The sequence below is a fragment of the Bos javanicus genome, chromosome 2, assembly GCF_032452875.1.
Source record: "Bos javanicus breed banteng chromosome 2, ARS-OSU_banteng_1.0, whole genome shotgun sequence".
Taxonomy (NCBI): Eukaryota; Metazoa; Chordata; class Mammalia; order Artiodactyla; family Bovidae; genus Bos; species Bos javanicus.
This window is the reverse complement of record NC_083869.1, coordinates 113,067,459-113,086,485: the sequence shown is the minus strand read 5'-3', so window position 1 is coordinate 113,086,485 and position 19,027 is coordinate 113,067,459. Positions and strand designations below refer to the sequence as shown.

The 19,027-nt window shown below is 40.7% G+C and overlaps 1 protein-coding gene across 11 annotated transcripts in view; it reads left to right on the top strand.

Annotated features, from left to right (window-relative positions):
- Positions 1 to 19,027, top strand: part of DOCK10 (dedicator of cytokinesis 10) — a 304,984-nt gene that overhangs the window by 222,763 nt on the left and 63,194 nt on the right. For all 11 annotated transcript variants that reach the window (XM_061386579.1, XM_061386560.1, XM_061386598.1 and 8 more), the window contains 8 exons: positions 4,219 to 4,342; positions 4,527 to 4,648; positions 5,025 to 5,111; positions 7,899 to 7,991; positions 8,431 to 8,549; positions 11,379 to 11,448; positions 14,791 to 14,904; positions 18,419 to 18,490. In XM_061386579.1, coding sequence (XP_061242563.1) covers positions 4,219 to 4,342; positions 4,527 to 4,648; positions 5,025 to 5,111; positions 7,899 to 7,991; positions 8,431 to 8,549; positions 11,379 to 11,448; positions 14,791 to 14,904; positions 18,419 to 18,490 — 801 coding nt within the window. The remainder of the gene's footprint in view (positions 1 to 4,218; positions 4,343 to 4,526; positions 4,649 to 5,024; positions 5,112 to 7,898; positions 7,992 to 8,430; positions 8,550 to 11,378; positions 11,449 to 14,790; positions 14,905 to 18,418; positions 18,491 to 19,027) is intronic.

Sequence of the window (19,027 nt, the reverse complement as noted above, 5' to 3'; positions counted from 1 at the left end):
CAGTACTCTTGCCTGTAAAATCCCATGGGTGGAGGAGCCTGGTGGGCTGCAGTCCACGGGGTCGTGAAAAGTCAGACACGACTGAGCGACTTTACTTTCACTTTTCACTTTCACGCATTGGAGAAGGAAATGGCAACTCACCCCAGTGTTCTTGCCTGGAGAATCCCAGGGACAGGGGAGCCTGGTGGGCTGCCGTCTATGGGGTTGCACAGAGTCGGACACGACTGAAGCGACTTAGCAGCAGCATCATTTCATGTCTTAAGGAACAAAACAAAAAAGGCTAGAGTATGAGCCAGCATTGTTGCTTATAACCTTCATAGTAATTGAAGGAGCTTGGACCCCTTCCCCTCAGGACCTTCTCTGCCAGTTCTTAAGACTCTCTTATTATGTGCCAGGCACCACACTGTCCTCCAAGTACGCACCATCTCCCTTCATCCACTCAGCTTTCTCCAGAGAACCAGAGCCAATAGGAGGATAGATAGATATAATTTAATACAAGGGGGCTTAAAAGTCCCACAGTCTATCATCTCCAGCTGGAAACCCAAGAAAGCCATTGGTGTAGTTCAAAAGCTTGAGAACCAGAGTGCCTATTGTAGATTGCAGGCCAGGTTTGAAGGCCTGAGAACCAGCAGCACCAAGGGCAGGAGAAGATCAGTGTTCCGGGTCAAGCAGTCAGGCAGGGAGGGAGTTCCACCTTCCCCAGCCCTCTTGTTCTATTCTGGACCTCAATGGAATGATGGTCACCCCCGTGGCTGATTTCTTCCAGAAACAGCCTCACAGGGATGCCCAGAAATCATATTTAACCGGCTATCTGGGCATCCCATGGCCCAGTCAAGTTGACACATAAAATGAACCTTCACGCCTTCCTACTTTACAGATAAGGAAACTGGGGGTCAGGGAAGCAACTCTGCCTAGGGCATGTAACTATGAAGTGACAGTCAAAATATAGGCCAGGCCATGTGACTCCAGAGCCTGAAGCTTCACCACTCTGCTAGAACACATCTAAAACACTCACTGGGGGACTTCCCTGGTGGTCCAGTGGTTAGGACTCTGCACTTCCACTGCCAGGAGCCTGGGTTCAGCCCTTCACTGGGGAACTAAGATCCCATAAGCAGTGCAGCGTGGCAAAAAAAAAAACAAGAACAATAGCAACAACAAAAAAGCTTCGTTGGGTTAATGGTAAATTACTATATACATGTCAGCTGGTAGTATAAATAGCTTCAGAAAAACAAGTTCCAATAATTAAATTTAATTTCTAACCATTAAACTAAGGTCTGAACTCATGAAACCTGTCAGTATGATGTCTGGGATTAAAAATACCACAGCTTTTGTATTAATTTCCTGTTGCTGCTCTAAGAAATTATCTCAGTTTAGTGACTTAAATAACACACATTGATGATCTGACAGTTTGTTGTGCAGGTCAGAACTCTGAAATGGGTCCCCAGGGCTGAAATCAGGTGTCAGCAGGGCTCCATTTCTCCTGGAGGCTCTGGAGAGAATCCTTACCTTGCTTTTCCAGTTTCTGGAAATGCCCACATTCCTTGGCTTTTGACCCTTTCCAGCAGTGTCATCACTCTGACCTCTGTTTCTCTCCTCGCATTTCTTATGACCCTGACTCTTCTGCCTTCTCTGATAAGGACTTTTGTGATTACATTGGCTCCACTGGACTAATCTGGTTTAATCTCCCCATCTCAAGACCCTTAACTTAGTTGCACCTGCAAAGTCCCTTTTACCATGTAAGGAAACATATTCATGTATTCTGGGGATTAGGACATGGGGGACATCTTTCCGTGCTAAGTTGCTCAGTGATGTCCAACTCTTTGCAACCCTATGGACTGTAGCCCACCAGGCTCCTCTGTCCATGGGATTCTCCAGACAAGAATACTGGAGTGAGTGGGTTGCTATGACCTCCTTCAAGGGATCTTCCCAACCCAGGGATCGAACCTGTGTCTCTTATGTCTCGTGCATTGGCAAACGGGTTCTTTACCACTAGCACACCTGGGAAGCCCCGGGGACACTGTGGGAGGGGGGTGGGGGGGTGGCGGGGGCTATTATTCTGCCTATTGCCCTTAGTTACACTCGGACCATTTTTAAACTTATTAAAAGAACACTGATGAAACCACAGACCTGAGGAACCTTATCTCCTTCTTCCACATCCGTTTAATGCTCTTAATTTTTTGCCTATAAATTTAGGACAGAGGTGAAAAAAAAAATTAAGAGAAAAGTCTATTGCCGTATTACTGAATATTTACTAAAATATTGACCCCTTGACAAAGCCCATCTGAAAGGCGCATTCTCTGTCGACGTATAAGATTAAAAGGAAAAAAAGGATGTTCTTAGGGTTAAGTGTGACTTTTAATCTCTCTCACTCTCATGTGCTTCCTGGAATCCTTGTAAAAGCCATAAGCTTCTCCACAGGAGAACGTGTATCTCATGAACAGCCTGGTGAACTATGCCATGCAGATTCAAAACCATTTTCTGCTTTGTATTGCAAAAAGAAATGATTGCCTTCATTATAAGCATGGCTATCAATTCTTCTAAGACACTGTTAAAAATATAATGTGAATATTTGCAGTACTCACTTCTGAGGAGTATTTGCCTTAATATGTAGTTTAACTGGAATTCTTAAGCACCTGTTTCATTCCTATGTGCTCTGGCTAAAAAAAGAAAATTTCATTCTTCTGCATTGTTAGTTATTGCATGCTTTGAACTGTATATTGGCTTTTGCTACCAGGTTAGCATGCTGGTATGTATCGAATATATGTAAGTTGCAAACCATTCTAATTCAGAAGTTCTCAAACTTTACCAGGCATAGAATCACCCAAAAGGCTCATTAAAACACAGATTACTGAAACCCGGCCCCCCCACCCCCGATTTTTGGATCCTGTGTATGTCTGGGATGGGGCCCGATAATTCACATTTTTAGACAAGTTTCTAAGTGATGCTGCTACTACTGTCCCAGGGATGACACTGAAAATCTATTAATAAATTCTCTCCTGAACAGTGTGAAAATAAATTAACTAGCTATATAGATGCACAGAGTCTAATAAATAAATTGGTAGATAATTTGCTTAGGTCTCTGGGCTTCCCTGGTGGCTTACCTGGTAAAGAATCTGCTTGCAATGTGGGAGACCAGGGTCAATCCCTGGGTTGGGAAGATCCCCTGGAGAAGGGTAAGGCTACCCACTCCAGTATTCTGGCCTAGAGTATTCCATGGACTGTATAGTCCATGGGGTCACAAAGAGTTGGACACAACTGAGCAGCTTTCACTTCACTTTCACTATCACCTTATTGCTTGATTTGATGTTCTTTCTAGACACTACCTTGTTGCTAATATTGAACTGAATGTAGGTTACCTGCCTGGGATCCTGGGATTCCAGTGTGACAGATGTTCTTGTCCTGGAAGGTGCTAGTAATTACTGACGAGTCTATCCTCCTAAGTGACTCAAAGCCCCCTAACGTCTCTCGCCTTGTTTACTTCCTCTATACCATCCTACTTCACAAGACTGTTGAGGGAATTAAATGACAGCCTATGTGACAGAGATTTAAAAACTGAAAAGCATCGCCTGGGGATCTTGTTAAAATGAAGATTCAGATTCCACGTGTCTGGAGTAGTGTCTTGAGTTTCTGCACATCTAACCAGCTCCCAAGTGATGCTTGGTCCATGCACACCCTTTGGGAGGCGAGGACAACTTAATTCATGTCCCTTGATAATAAGTCCTTAATCTGTGCCTTATTTACATTATACAGTTATGTCTCCTTGTGTGTTTTTCATATGTGTATGTCTGTTTGTATATGTGTGTGTGTTTAATTCACGGCAAAATCTGTTGTTCAGTCGCTCAGTTGTGTCTGACTCTTTGTGACCCCATGGAGTGCAGCATGCCAGGCCTCCCTGTCCTTCACTACGTCCTGGAGTTTGCTCAAAACTATGTCCCAGAGTTTGCCCATGATGACATAAATTACCTAAGGAGAAACACTGGGTAGTCTAAATTATCATCATCCACCACAATAAAGAAGTAAAAATATAATCTTGATGCATTAGTGCTAGCAGGATGGATATGTACTAAGAATTAAATCAGTGCTTCTAGTGCTGACTTAAACGTGGACCTAGATTTCAGTTAAAGACTTTTTAAAAGGTTAAAGTGCCTATGCTTTGTCTTGCCCTGACCCTAGGAAATGATTTCAGTCTCATCCCAGCTACTATCTCTTCCATTGCAGGTGAAAATTGAGCTCCCAACACAACTTCATGAGAAACACCATATTCTGTTTTCTTTTCATCATGTCACTTGTGACATAAATGCGAAAGCCAACGCCAAAAAGAAGGAGGCACTGGAAACCCCAGGTACTGACCAGAAGCGATCCGACATGGCCATACATGTCATCTCTGGGACTTGAATTGAAGAGCTGATTTATTTAGAGTTTTTAAACTAGGTTTTGTATTCATAAATGATAAATAGCTTTCTTTTTACTCCTCACCGTGAAGGTGTGTACTGAAAAGTTTTCTCTCTGTTTTTCTTTTTTAACAGTTGGATATGCTTGGCTTCCTTTGATGAAAGATGATCAGATAGCTTCTCAAGAGTATAATATCCCAGTAGCAACGAGCCTGCCTCCAAATTATTTAAGCTTTCAAGATTCTGCAAATGGGAAGGTACTGGGTAGCATACAACTTAAGAGAAAAGATACATGGGCTAAATGACATGAGGTTATCTTCCATTGGCTATTTAAATTAATCCCACCTTATGTATTCATCCACTGTAATTAGAAATCAACTGTACCTGTAATATTTCAATACCTTGTTTTGTTTGTGGCCAGTAGAAATGATCTATTCAAAATGATCCCCTGATATCACATTGGTATCATTTACTAATACTGCGAAATGTATTTGCATCTCTCATTTTCCATCTCTATAGTAATGTGAGACTAATGGATCAAGGTGGCAAATTAACATAAACTAAATAACCTATTTATTGACATTTCCTTTCTCTCAAATTGCCGCAGTGACAGTAACAAACTCTTTTTTGCAGCACACTGGCAGTGACATTAAATGGGTCGATGGTGGTAAACCACTTTTCAAAGTATCGACATTTGTTGTATCAACAGTGAACACTCAGGTGAGCATGTTATCCTGATACTATCCAGCTGCAGACCAAAATTCCAGAAGTGTATTTATCAAGATGACACTTCCCTTGGAAGATGGTTTGCTTCCAATGACAACACCCAAGTGTTAAAAATATGAAACATTTAAAATTAAAATTGTGGACCTTTCCCTTGAAACTCAGTCTAATTTCCAATGCCTATCCAAGCCTCCTCTCATGGAGCAAAGGCCATGAAGTGGTCAAAACTGTGTCTGAGAGCCACTTTGGTCAACTTCTGACACAGGGATTTTGGGCAAGTCACTTCACCCCCACAATCCCATGTCCTCATCAGGAAAATGATAATAATAAAAGAAAATCTCCACCTAAGATTGCAGTAAGGCTCAAAATGAGAAACTGCATGTGAAAACGTCTCATGAACTACAAAATGCTGAACACAGGGAAATATTACCACTGTCATAGTACCATAAAGCTCACCCCTTCCCTTGCAAGGCAGCTTATTTTAGCGCAGTGGGAGAAGTTTTATGATACTGATTACGAACTACAAAGCAAACTGTTACCTGTACACAGAATAAGTATTGCTCCTTTCTTAAATTCAGTGTGCATTTGGTTATTGTAGTTGTGTGTGTGTGTGTTTGGTTTTGTTTCTTTTTTGTTGTTTTTTAGTTTCTGTTTTGTTTTGTTTTGTTTTGCTTGAGCACATACTTGGTTGCTAAGAAAAGTGAAATAATCCAGCATATATTGATCAAAATGTCTTTCCATAACCACTGGCACCTCAAGCCAAATTGAGTCCTCTTCCCCAGTCCTGTATCATAACTTCTTAAATACATCTTTTCTCTGATGCCATCAGCCTCAGTCAAGTCACAATAAGATGACTGTTCTCCACCAAATCCTGCATTTATGTATCTCAGAATCCTGAGTTTCTCTTTGTCATGCTTCCAGCTACTTTCCTCCAAACAGCTCAGGTCCCTCTGTGACTCACCGTTACTTACCTTTCTCTATATCAGCTTCCACTGCCCACACACTCGTCGCCCTGGAAGACACCTTCCTTCCTCTATAGCGGTATTTACGTCAGTTTTTGAAGACCCAAGGTCCTTTCACGCACTGTGCCCTCTGTCTGCTTCCATTCCTCCAGGATGCAGGGATTTTGTGACACTGCCTTTCCTCAGCCAGGAAAGCTATCTCTCTCTCTGCCTCCCCTCCCCTCATCAGTCTTTCAGCTCCTATGCATCCTTCAAATCTTGGTTCAAATATCACCTCCTCAAAGACATCTTGCCTATCTGCTGACCTCTCAGACATGCTGTATCATCTTGTCATATACCGTCTGACACCCTGTTTTCCTTTGAAGCACCTGTCTGATTGTGAGAAAATAGAAATATAAATTGTGTGGAAACCATGGTTTCGTATCCATCTCAGGGGCATTATGGAAGGACCAGAGGAAGGGAGTGGGTTTTCCTTGCCCACAGCTCTGTCCTCCATGCCAACTGAGGATCTGACAAATAGCTTTCACTAAATAATTCTTGAAAAAATAACATGAAACTGAAAATATTACTCACACACACACACACACACACACACACACACTGACCTGTGGGGAACTCAAACCACAGATGCCCCTCTAGAGCTGACAAATGCCAGAGAAACACCCAGAAGAGTGTGAAAATTCAGAGTGCTAGTTTCTCAGTCGTGTCTGACTCTTTGCGACCCCACAGACTGTAGTCCTCCAGGCTCCTCTGTCCATGGAATTCTCCAGGCAAGGATACTGGAGTGGGTTGCCATTCCCTTCTCCAGAGGATCTTCCTGACCCAGGAATTGAACCTGGGTCTCCTGCATTGCAGGCAGATTCTTTGCCACCTGAGCCACCAGGGAGTCTGTATCCCACTTCCTGACTATGTAACTTTGATCCCCAGCATTTCCAACGTGACATTTGCTTCAGGAAACAACATTAAAGGACAGATTGGTTTGCTCCAGCTGCCATTATAAAATACCACAGACAGGGTTGCTTAAACAGAAATATATTTTCTCACAGTTGTAGAGGCTGGTCGTCTGAGATCAAGGTGTCAGAGTATTGTCTTCTTCCAAAGCCTCCCTCCTTGGCTTTCCTCTGTGTGTGAATATCCAAGTTTGCTCTTCTGTAAAGACATCAGTCATATTTGGGCTAGGACCACACGAACTACCATAATTACCTCTTTAGAGGCCTTATTTTCAAATATGGTTACAACCTGAGGTACTGGGAGTTGGGACTTCAACACATGGATTTTGGAGGGGACACAGTTCTGCCCCTAACAAAGGACAGGAGTCAACTTTTATTTCACGATGCCAGGGGGACTTCCTAATTTTTTATTAACGCTGACATTTTAAGTCTGAAAGTATCCCTGTGCATATTAAACCGTACCCATTCTCGTGTGTATTAAAGAATAGTAAGAATAAATGATAGAAGTCTGTGGAATAAGCAGGAACAGGAAGATGATAGAAGAGACTTTAAGAAAGAAAGAAAAAAAAAAAAAGAGGGAGGAAAGGAGTAGGAACAGAGTCAAGAGAAGGAATTCTCTAGCCGTTGTCATGTGGCCCAGAAGGACACAAATCTCTGAGAATGAAATAGGAAGGAGAGCAGACTTTGTGGTTCAGATCAAGCCCTCAGCATGCCAGAACAGCTCCAGAAATGAGAGGTCTGTCTCTCTGCCTCCTTGGTAAAGCGCCTCACACCAAGTCATCTGCCCTACAGAAGGACTCACCTCCCATCACCATGATTGTTACACAGCTTATGTGTCATCAGAAAAATCAATACTTTTTTTGCTGTTTCAGGATCCACATGTGAACACATTTTTCCAACAATGCCAAAAAAGGGAGAAAGATATGTCTCAGTCACCTACCTCGAATTTCGTTCGCTCCTGTAAGGTAACATGATGTTCAAATAGTTGCAGTGGTCTCCAGGATGGAAATAGGCAAAGCAGACCTTTACATTTTGCATTGAGTAGCAAGCTTCAGGGTAATTATTCTTGAAGCTTTTTAAACACCTTACCATTTCCAAGAGGAAATGATTTTATTTCACAGTTCCTAAAAGGTGTCTGTCTGTATAATGGAAGAGTAAGCAAAGATCAGTTTCTCCAAAATAAAAATGGTTGAAAATCAGAGTCAGTTGACTCTGAATTAGTTAATTAGATGTAGAGTCTTTGCAACATTTACCCTCATGCCTGTATGTCATGAGAAATGCCATGAAAAATAAAGCCAAACAAAGGTGAACTGCTGTATTCATATTCAAGTCCTGATGAACATCAGTCGAATGTGCTTTAAATTTAATCAATGACCTTTTTTTTCTGTCCTGCCAATTTAACAGAACTTACTGAATGTGGAAAAGATTCATGCAATCATGAGTTTTCTGCCTATAATCTTGAATCAGCTCTTCAAGATTCTGGTACAGAATGAAGAAGATGAAATAAGCACCACTGTGACCAGGTATTCATAGCACAGCCTTGGGAGAAGAGATTTTATAAGCTGTGGTGACAGACAACTCTAACTGAGTGGCTACATAACTGTGTATGCTTGCATTTCGTTTGAACATATATCTCAAAGTTAAGTATGTCTCACTCTTGAGTTCTTACCTTCTAATTATCTACTATTATCATCCACGTGGAGTTTTAGACCTCTTTTTTTAACTTTTCCGTTGTGCTTTTTAATTATACTTTTTTATTTTGAGATAGTTATAGAGGCATTTGCCGTTGTACGAAGTAATACAAAAGAGAGCTCATGTTCTCATCAGATGTTCCCAATGGTGACATCTAGCAAAGCTATAGGACAGTATCAATCCCAGAATATTGACATTGAAAGAAGCAGGAGACAGAACATCGCCCTTCCCAGAAAGATCCCTCATGTTGCCCTTTTATTGACACACCTACTTCTTTCTCATCTCAGTCCCCACCCATTATTCCTGGCAACTGCTAATCTTTTCTCCATCTCTAAAATTTTGTTACTTTAAGAATTTTATATATGTTATATTGAAATTTTATATGTAATATGAGTACATATATTTTTATATTATATATTCCATGTATTTATATAAGTTGATAAATTTATTATATAGTCTATTTTAAATTTATATATAAGTTATATGGATTTATGAGGGCTTCCCAGGTGGCACAGCGGTAAAGAATCTGCCTGCCAGTGCAGGAGACACAAGAGACACAGGTTCAACCCCTGGGTAGGGAAGATCCCCTGGAGGAGGAAATGGCAACCCATTCCAGTATTCTTGCCTGGAGAATCCCATGGGCAGAGGAACCTGATGGGCTATAGCCCATGGGATTGCAAAGAGTTAAGACACGACTGAGCATGCACACACGCACAAATGTGGAATTATATCATATGACAGTGTGTAACCTTTAGGAATTGGCTTTTTTCACTCAGCATAACTCTCTGGAGATTCATCCAGGTTGTTACATCAATCAATAGTCTCTCCTTTTTATGTGAGTAGTATTCTATATCATAATATGTTTAAAACTCACCCATTGAAGGATAGCTGGATTGTTTCCAGTTTTTGGTAGATTTGGGGTGAACGTAAGTTTCCATTTCTCTGAAAAGAACAGTTGCTAGGTCATATGGTAGTTGTATGCATTGGGTTTTTTTCATATTTATTTATTTCTTGAGCTTAGTTGTGACACACAGGATCTTTGGCCTTTGTTGCAGCATGCAGGGTATTTAGTTGTGGCATGCATGCTCGTAGTTGCAGCATGGAGGATCTAGGTCCCTGCCCAAGGATTGAACTCAGTCCCTCTGCACTCGGAGCTCAGAGAGCTAGCCACTAAGCCACCGGGCAAGTCCCAAAAGTGCTGGTTTTAAGAACATGCCGAATTATTTTCCTGAGTAGCTGTACCATTTTTTCCCCACTAAATCTTATTTTTCTTTTTATGTTCAGTTTTTCTTTCACTGTTCTCGCTTTAAATTTGCCTTCGCTACATACTTTCAACATTACTAATCTGTCTGGTGACTTTAGCAAATTACAGTCTTCTCTTTCTAGAGATAGGGTTTTCAGTTAATTATTGAATCATATATTCCTAAAGTTCATTTTTTTAAAAAAAATATTAGTCACAGCATTCTGGAAAAAAATTACTCTTTTTTTTTTTAATTTTATTTTATTTTTAAACTTTACATAATTGTATTAGTTTTGCCAAATATCAAAATGAATCCATCACAGGTATTGACATTGAAATGTCTCTAGTACCTTCATAACTACCACACATATTACTAGCCTCTTTTAGAAAGACAGTCATAGCTCAGCTGGTTGAGAATCCGCCTACAATGCAGGAGACCCTGGTTCAATTCCTGGGTCGGGAAGATCCCCTGGAGAAGGGATAGGCTACCCACTCCGGTATTCTTGGGCTTCCCTGGTGGCTCAGATGGTAAAGAATCAGCCTGCAATGTGGGATACCCAGGTTTGATCTCTGGGTTGGGAAGATCCCCTGGAGAAGGAAATGGCAACCCACTCCAGTATTCTTGCCTAGAGAATCCCCGTGGACAGAGGAGCCTGGCTGGCTACAGTCCATGGGGTCACAAAGAGTAGGACACTACTGAGTGACTAAGCACAGCATCATTTTTAAAGTAAAGCTCTGAAGCTAGAAAATTAAAACATCTCTAACATTCCTACAACCATCCAGTTCTGGAGCAAGATTAGAAGTCCCCAACTGTGCCTTCAGGTTGTACTCTTTTCAGCATGAGTATATGCATCTGTTGGCAAAAACTCCTAAATATTTCAGCAGATAGACCTGTTAAAATTCTGAGATATTCCTAAGCACTACAGCCATGGAGTAACTGCAAGGATTAATGTGAAGAAATCAACCTGTACCACAATTGCTACTGGACTCTAACCCAGCTAAGGAGGAAAACCCAAAAACTTACATTTTAGACTGAATACTTTTTCCAAAAGCACATATATAACACCTCTAAGTTGGAAGACAAGCTCTTTAAAAACAGAATGTGATACTTAGAGGTTAAAGATCTTAAGTTTTAATAAGATACTAAAATCACTTCCTTTTCCAAAAAGACATTGTCAGCAGACACAAACTGTAATAGCAGCCATAAGACATTACTTTTATCTTCGTGTTTAGAAATTTCAAGGTTGGAAATGGCTAATGGGTGTTATAGATACTGAACACCCGGTACTGAGTTTGAAATTGGTTCATTCATTCATTCAGTAATGATTAAGTGCCCAGCTCACCAAGCACTTCAGTGACAAACCAAGTGGTATTTTCCTGCCTTCTCCAGAAAGGCCACTCAACAGCTTTGCTCTTCCAGGGTTCTGACCGACATCGTGGCCAAGTGCCATGAGGAACAGCTGGACCACTCTGTCCAGTCCTACATTAAGGTATGAAATTGCCACGTGGGCGTCAGTTGTATCCCCTTGTGCTGTGTGGCTTGTCTCATTTCCTGTCTGCAATAAGTGAGGAGTTCCCCTCTTTAGCTGAATGGTGCCCACCCCAGTCATACTGAACTTTCCCTTTAGTGACTTAGAACTCCTTCTTTTTTGCATTAATGGGATTAATGTATTATTTCAATATATAAATAATGCATACATGTGCAAATGAATATTTATATGGGGAGAAAAAGCAAAGAAAGAAGTGCAGGAGAAAACGAAAGTATGGTCTTTTGAAATCAACATTAGAAATATATGAAATTCCTCTGTAAATTTAAGGAAGATGCCTCCTGTTGGTTTGTTGAATGTGCTGTTTCTTCTGTAATGTTTTCTTAGCTCTTTTTATTGTTTTCTCAGGCATTATTTCATTTTCCCAGTTACTGTATATTTGTACCTGCTTCTGGTATGTTAAGTCCTTTCTCCTCTGGCATGAACCACTAGCCCATCCCATCAGTGTGCACTGCTTCCTCCAGTGGCCTTCATCAGATGTTCACTTGGACATGTTTATATTCTCATTTTCAGTTGGCCTGTGAATTTATGCCAGTGAACTTGTGATGATGTTTGCACATTATAGTTCCAGCCTAAAGGTCATCTTCTTGAAGGAAAAGAAAAAAACCATCCAGAGATAAATAAAAGTATCTTATATTCCTTTATATAAATAAAGGACCTAAATTTCAATTTTTATATATAGATTATCTCTTTTAAGAGACATAGAACTTTTTAATTAAAAGAAAATATTCCATGAATATATATAGGTAGACATATGCCCATGTAGTTTAGATGTCTAAAAAGGCAACCAGAGAAGAAATTTGGGGTCCTTTGTGCTAAAATTTTGTGACAGCAAGAAATAACTAAAAATTTTATTCTGGAGTGAACCCCTCTGAGATATTATCAGTGAGGAATTACTCCCATTACAGTTTCATATTAACATGTTTTTTATCTGTCAGAAAAGTTAAATGTCTTCCCAAATATCTAAGTATGAGTGTGTGCCCTTATATGCCAAAAATAGTAATTTCACAATAATTTCCCTATGGTATGATTTTACCCAATAAGGTCTACAATTCAGTTGCCAAAGGCCAGTTCCATCTACAAATGCCTTTTTAGTTTGCTCTGTAAGACAGAGGCATAGCTTCCTTTTATAGGATATTGATGAGTTTACTGTTCAGCAGAATCATCTATAGAATTTTCATTCTCTCAACCCTTACCCCAGTTTTCCATTTCAAGCTCCGGAGGGCATGAAAGGAAAAAAATTTCCCAATCTCTGTCATACAAAGTCATCTCCTTTTCAACACACGTATTATTTACCTTGTTCCAGTAGAATTACCAAAAATTGCTTTTAGAACCCACTGATGTGACTATTTTTGTGACAACCAGGGCTAGTTCCTGATGAGAGCCTTATATCAGCTCATAGAAGCAATCTGTAATACTCTTGGAGTGGTATCCTGGCAGTGCTTCCTGGAGCAGTCCTTATTTTTAACCAGGATATTTAAAAAAATCCTGACGAGACCATTTGATTTTATGATGTAGGGGAGGATACTTATTGAGTTTGCTTTGAAGTGTTTTCTCCAGTGGACCACATTTTGTCAGTGTTTTAAATCCAGAAATACACCTACGTGGATTTTCAAGCTGATGACAATTCCTAAAGATGTTTCATAACATAATTTCATATGTCTAAAACAAATACAGACAAATATATATAACCAACTAAAATTTATTCTGGAAAAAGCACTAAAGTAGAAAATGGAAAACTAGATTCTAGTTAGGGTTAGATCGTTAACTCGGAGTGATCAGCCTGTCTGAACCTCACATTTCCTCTCTGTGAAGTGAGATGAGTGGATGAGATGAACATCCAGCTATCTGACTCTGTGATTTGACTCCTGCTATATATAGTACATGGCTGACAGTCTGACCTTGACCAAGGAATCTGATTTTTTTTTTCACCCTTAATGGAAAAAAATTAATTTCTAACATATACAATATTAAGCTCCACACCTAAGAGTTTAATGAAAACTGGGGTCAATACCTGCTTTGATGTCCTTGCAAAATGTGATAGTTGATATAGTTCATACTTATTCAGAAATATGCTAAACACCATTTCAAGTTCAGTGGTGCTAAATGCTGCTAACTCACTCCATCTACAATATCCAAAATGTACACATACACTCACCGTGTCTTTTTCAAAGATGTATGTCTAAAGTTGATCTAATTAGATACCATCGTTTATAGCAACTCATGGGATTGACATGGTTTAGCCAAAATTTTAAAAAATTTCAGAGCTAGTCAAAATGCCCTTGGAGCTAAGTAACTGTGCATGGGATTAGATAGTTGATTACATTACCCTCATAGGAGTCATAATCCATGAGGGGGAAAATTGTACTACTCTTGATTTTAGCTACTTTCATGCATCTCTTAGCCTTATTCTTCTCCTTTGGGATGAGCTTGGAGAAGTCAGACGCCTCAGGAGATTTAGGCATCAATGTGCTATGAAGTCAAAGAAATAGCTATAGACCCCAAATGCAAAGTGCCTCTGCTTTGTTTCTTGTCTGTCTTCACCCTTGACAATAGTGAAGTCCAAACTGTGAATATTATAAAGAAATGACCTTCCTTGAGGCAAACCCAACTCATAAGTAAAACATCATAAGCATTTTGTACTTTAAATATATGTGCATGAATTGATACTTAAAATATATGAAGAAATATGGAAGACTAAACCATGACATGCACTCACTGTGCCAACAACCGATCTTTTAAGGAAAAGGCCAGCAGCCTTTGTTATCTTACTGACGGCCAATGTTTATGAACCTCTTGGTTGCCGCGTCTTAGCGTGAGGAGGTAGTGGACCCCGGGCTCGTGGGCAGTTCTCCTACTGGCCTCTGGAAGGCACCAGATTCCCCACTTGGCTATTTGAGTGGGTGCTCTACCCTTTCAGGATGAAGAAATGCTACCATGCCACCCACCTGTTGCCAGTGGAAGGAAGGAGAAGGGGAAATGTGCCCTCAGTAGGTGGGTCAAAGCCCTCCATGTTTCCTTGAACCCGCTGAATTGCTCTCTGATCTTCTTTTTTATTTCTACTAAGAGTGTGTCAAGGAGAGCTTAGGTGAGCAAGGCTCTACCTGTACAAAGCCCTCAGTAGGAGCAGGTGTGTATTACACTTATCATTGGGCCTTCATTTATTTCATGACAAAATCTGGCATGAGCAGATAATTTTGAGACATGAGTTATTCATGGAACATAATTTTTGACCCTTTGTTTTTAAGTGTTTAACTTTTTTTTCACTGTTTGGATTTTCTTCAGTTTGTGTTCAAGACTACGGCATACAAGGAGAGAACTATACATGAAGAACTGGTTAAAAATATGACTGGTCTTTTGCAATCAAATGACTCCACAACAGTCAAGCATGTCCTGAAGGTAAAGAATTTAAAGACGGGCTTTCACTGGGATGGCTTACACTCAACTCTGAAGGTGATAGGAGTCATTGATTTTTATAGATCGTTTTTCTTATGGTTTCTGGTGTAAGCTTCGCGTTGGAACAGTAGCATGTGACCCCATGGACTGTAGCCCACCAGGCTCCTCCGTCCATGGGATTCCCCAGGCAAGAATACTGGAGTGGGTTGCCATGCCCTCCTCCAATATTAAGAGAACAGATCATCTTTAAAAGTAGAATGGACTCAGGTCCTTTGGCCTAAAGGCAAAATGAATGACTCTTAAGAATGGCCTATAACATTCAAAAGTACTAAGTGTACCCAAAATAAAGTTTATGGGGTTTTTAGGCACAACAAGAGGAAAAATACCAACAAAAGGATTAATGATATATTAATGAGTAGACTGACAGCAGAAAGGAGGCAGAGAAACAGCTACTCTTTTTCCCCCAAAAGTTGCAACACATGCATTTGTAGTAACATAAAAGATGGTGAGAAGCTTATGAAGATATAACTCTAAGTTATTATAGACTTGTGAATGTAGTCCCCTGCTAAATTAATTATCTATCATGACTTGACAGATAGATGATTGATGAGTAAGTAGCTAGAGAGGGCTGAGGCTGGATCAATAAGCATCAGCATTTCACTAAAATCAAAGTTGTCTAGGTCAAGTGGTTTGTTTGTTTAAATTTAAATTAGCTGTATGAGCATATTCATTCAATTTATCCAGCAAACATGTTCTAAGTGCCTTCCATACAACAAACACCATCCTCACCATCCTTGGCACTTGATATGCATATAGAGAATAGAATAAAAATCTCTGCCTTTGGGAAGTTTACATAGTACTGCAAGATAAAAAATAGTAAATGACCCACATAATAGCAAAGTTAATTAAATTGCATGTTCAGGGACTTCCCTGGCTGTCCAGTGGTTAAGACTCCACGTTGCCAATGCAGGGGTCTCAGGTTCAATCCCTGATCAGGAAATTAATATCCCGCATGTGGGAAGGAGAGGTTGAGATGAACTACAAGAGTCGCATTGACGTATATACACTACCATGTGTAAAACAGATAGCTAGTGGGAAGTTGCTGTGTGACCCAGGATGCTCAGCTTGATGCTCTGTGATGACCTAGAGGGGAGGGTGGGGTGGGAAGGCGGGGTGGAAGGGAAGCTCAAGAGGGAGGGGATGTATGTATACATACAGCTGATTCATGTTGCACAGCAGAAATTAACACAACATTGTAAAGTAATTCTAATTTCTTTTGTTTTAAAATAAAAAAAATTAGTTTTAAAATTTTAAAAATCGATTTAAAAAAATCCCACATGCCAGGCGGTGTGGCCTAAAGATTAAAAAAAAAAAAAAAGTCTTTAAATATGCTTTAAAACCTTAAAAAAGGTTTTAAAAAATGTTGGGAAAAAATTGCATGTTCAGCGGTGAGAAGTAGCATGGGAAAAGAAAATATCAAGCAGGTAAGGGCATGGGGAGCACTGAGTGTAGAGTGAGGTTTACAGTTTTAAATACAGTGGTCAGGATAGAGCTGTGGAGAAGGAAAGACCTCAGCAAAAAATGGGAAGGGGGTGAGAGAGCTAGAGACGTTTAGGGTAGAACATTAAAGGGAGAAGGGGAAACATACAGTATTTGTCATTCTTTGACTTATTTCACTAAGCATGTAATGCCCTCCAGGTCCATCCATGATGTCACAAATAGCAAAATTTAGTTCACTTATATGTGGAATCTAAAAAATAAAGCAAACAAGTGAGTATAAGAAAACAGAAACAGGCTTAGTGATACAGAGAACGAACTAGTGGTTATCTGAGGGGAGAGGAGTGCGGGGAGGGGCAAAATAAGTCAAGGGGATTAAGAGGTACAAACTGCTAGGTATAAAATAAACTATAACAATGTAATGAGGAGCACAGGGTATATTGCCGGTATTTTATAATAACCTTGAGGAGTGCACTCCATAAAAATATTGAATCATTATGTTGTACACCTGAAACTTACATAACATTATTAAGTCAACTGTATTTCAATTAAAGAAAATAAAGATTGAGGGGAAGACCTGTATAATGTCGTAAGGCAGCAGCACACCTGGTGGACATGCCTAAAGGATGGCAGGAAGGTCAGGAGCCACGTAAGCAAAGAGAGGAGGCAAGATGAAGTCAGAGCGGCACCAGGAGGTTAGGCGGGTAGCGTAAGGCCTGTGGGCCATTGCAAGGGCTTTGGCTTCCGCTGGGAGAGAAACTGGGAGCCATGAGAGGCCTTTGAGGGGAGAAGTGAATTGAGCTGACCATGGTTCAAAAGGGTCTCTCTGATGACTGCATAGAGAATAGACTGTAACGGGGTGAGGGTGGGGACAGGGTCGCTGGAGAAGGCTGCCTACCTAGCATCCTTGGGTGTTCTTTGCTGCTGTGTGTGCTCAGTTGTGTCTGACCCTTTGTGACCCCATGGACTGTAGCCCACCAGGGTCGTCTGCCCATGGAGTTTTCCAGGCAAGAATTCTGGAGTGGGGTACCATTTCCTTCTCCAGAGGATCTTCCCAACCCAGGGATCAAACCCACATCCCTTGTGTCTCTTGGATTGGCGGCCAGTTCTTTACCACTAGCACCACCTGGGAAGCCCTGGGTATTCTTTGACCTTCTCCAAGTGCACCCCTTCTCATGAGGCAAAGTGTGAGGGGAGTCAAAGGAGGGCTGCCTGGAACTATAAGGATTCCTAGGGGCCCCCACCTTTAGAGCTTGTAGGTTTATTCCTGGGCCTGCTTACACCTCTTTAGAAGTCCATACTAAAGAGGGAAACTCTTGTTGCCTGAGTGTAGCCCCAGACCTAAGGCAGGAGCAGCGTTTGGTGGGAGAGAGGAACTGTGGGCAGGAACTGTGGAGAGGTTTGTGGGCAGCGCTTGGGCTTGCAGGCTGGACAGTCACACCAGGTCCCTCAGGGCAGGACGGAGCCCCAGGTGAGAGGAAGGGGTGGGCCAGGGTCATGCGCTTCCTATGCTCCCACATTCAGGTACAGTATTCCAAACTGTCATGAAGTTGTATTTGTCAAGGTAGGAAGAGCCAACATACTTTATTTAAAACTCTGTTAGCTTTTAAATACTTAAACATACAGCTTCCGTTTTTACTCGCCTCTACCCATCATAATGTGAGGGGTGGGCCTGCTACAACATTTAGTTTTGTTTAAGGAAAACAGGTAGAACACCCCATGAATAAGTATTTCCTAAGACGACTGTCTAATCAGCCATGTCAAATAAGCCAGTTTCTTGTGTTATACAGTCTTAGAGATGACTGGGAAACAGAAATATCTGGTATTTACATTTCCCATTAGAATTTTGCTAAGGATGATCCTAACATCATGGAGACTATATTATTGCTCTGATGCATTTAATTTCAAAGAATACATTCCAAGATAAAGATTTTATAGTATCGCATGTTGTAAAGAACAGAATTATCATTACTTTGCTGTAAGATAATAAATTTCTGATTGTCTTTTCTTTTCCTAACAGCATTCCTGGTTCTTCTTTGCAATTATCCTAAAATCCATGGCACAGCACTTGATTGACACAAATAAAATTCAGGTACGATCATATGTAATAAAATAGCATCCAACAATTATGCTCATGAATATTCTCTGAATAATGAATATGCTCTTATTAGTTCCATTTTTATTTGTTTTCTAAACCTTACTGATTTATGCTCACTGCTTTAAGAATTTTTTTATCTGGACCATTTTTAAAGTCTTTATGGAATTTGTTACAATATTACTTATCTTTTATGTTTTGGTTTTTTGCTAGCAAGGCATGTGAGATCTTAGCCTCCCCCAGAGATAGTGTTAGTCAGTCAGTCATGTCCAGCTCTTTTTGACCCCATGGAGTCTTGTGTCTGCCAGAGTCTTGTGTCCATGGAATTCTCCAGGCAAGAATACTGGAGTGGGTAGCCATTCCCATCTCCAGGGGATCTTCTTGACCCAGGGATTGAACCTGGATCTCCTGCATTGCAGGCAAATTCTTTACTGTCTGAGCCATCAGGGAAATCCCTTAGTCCCCCAGTCAGGGATCGAACCCACACGCCTTGCCTTGGAAGGCAAAGTCTTAGCCACTGAACCACCAGGGAAG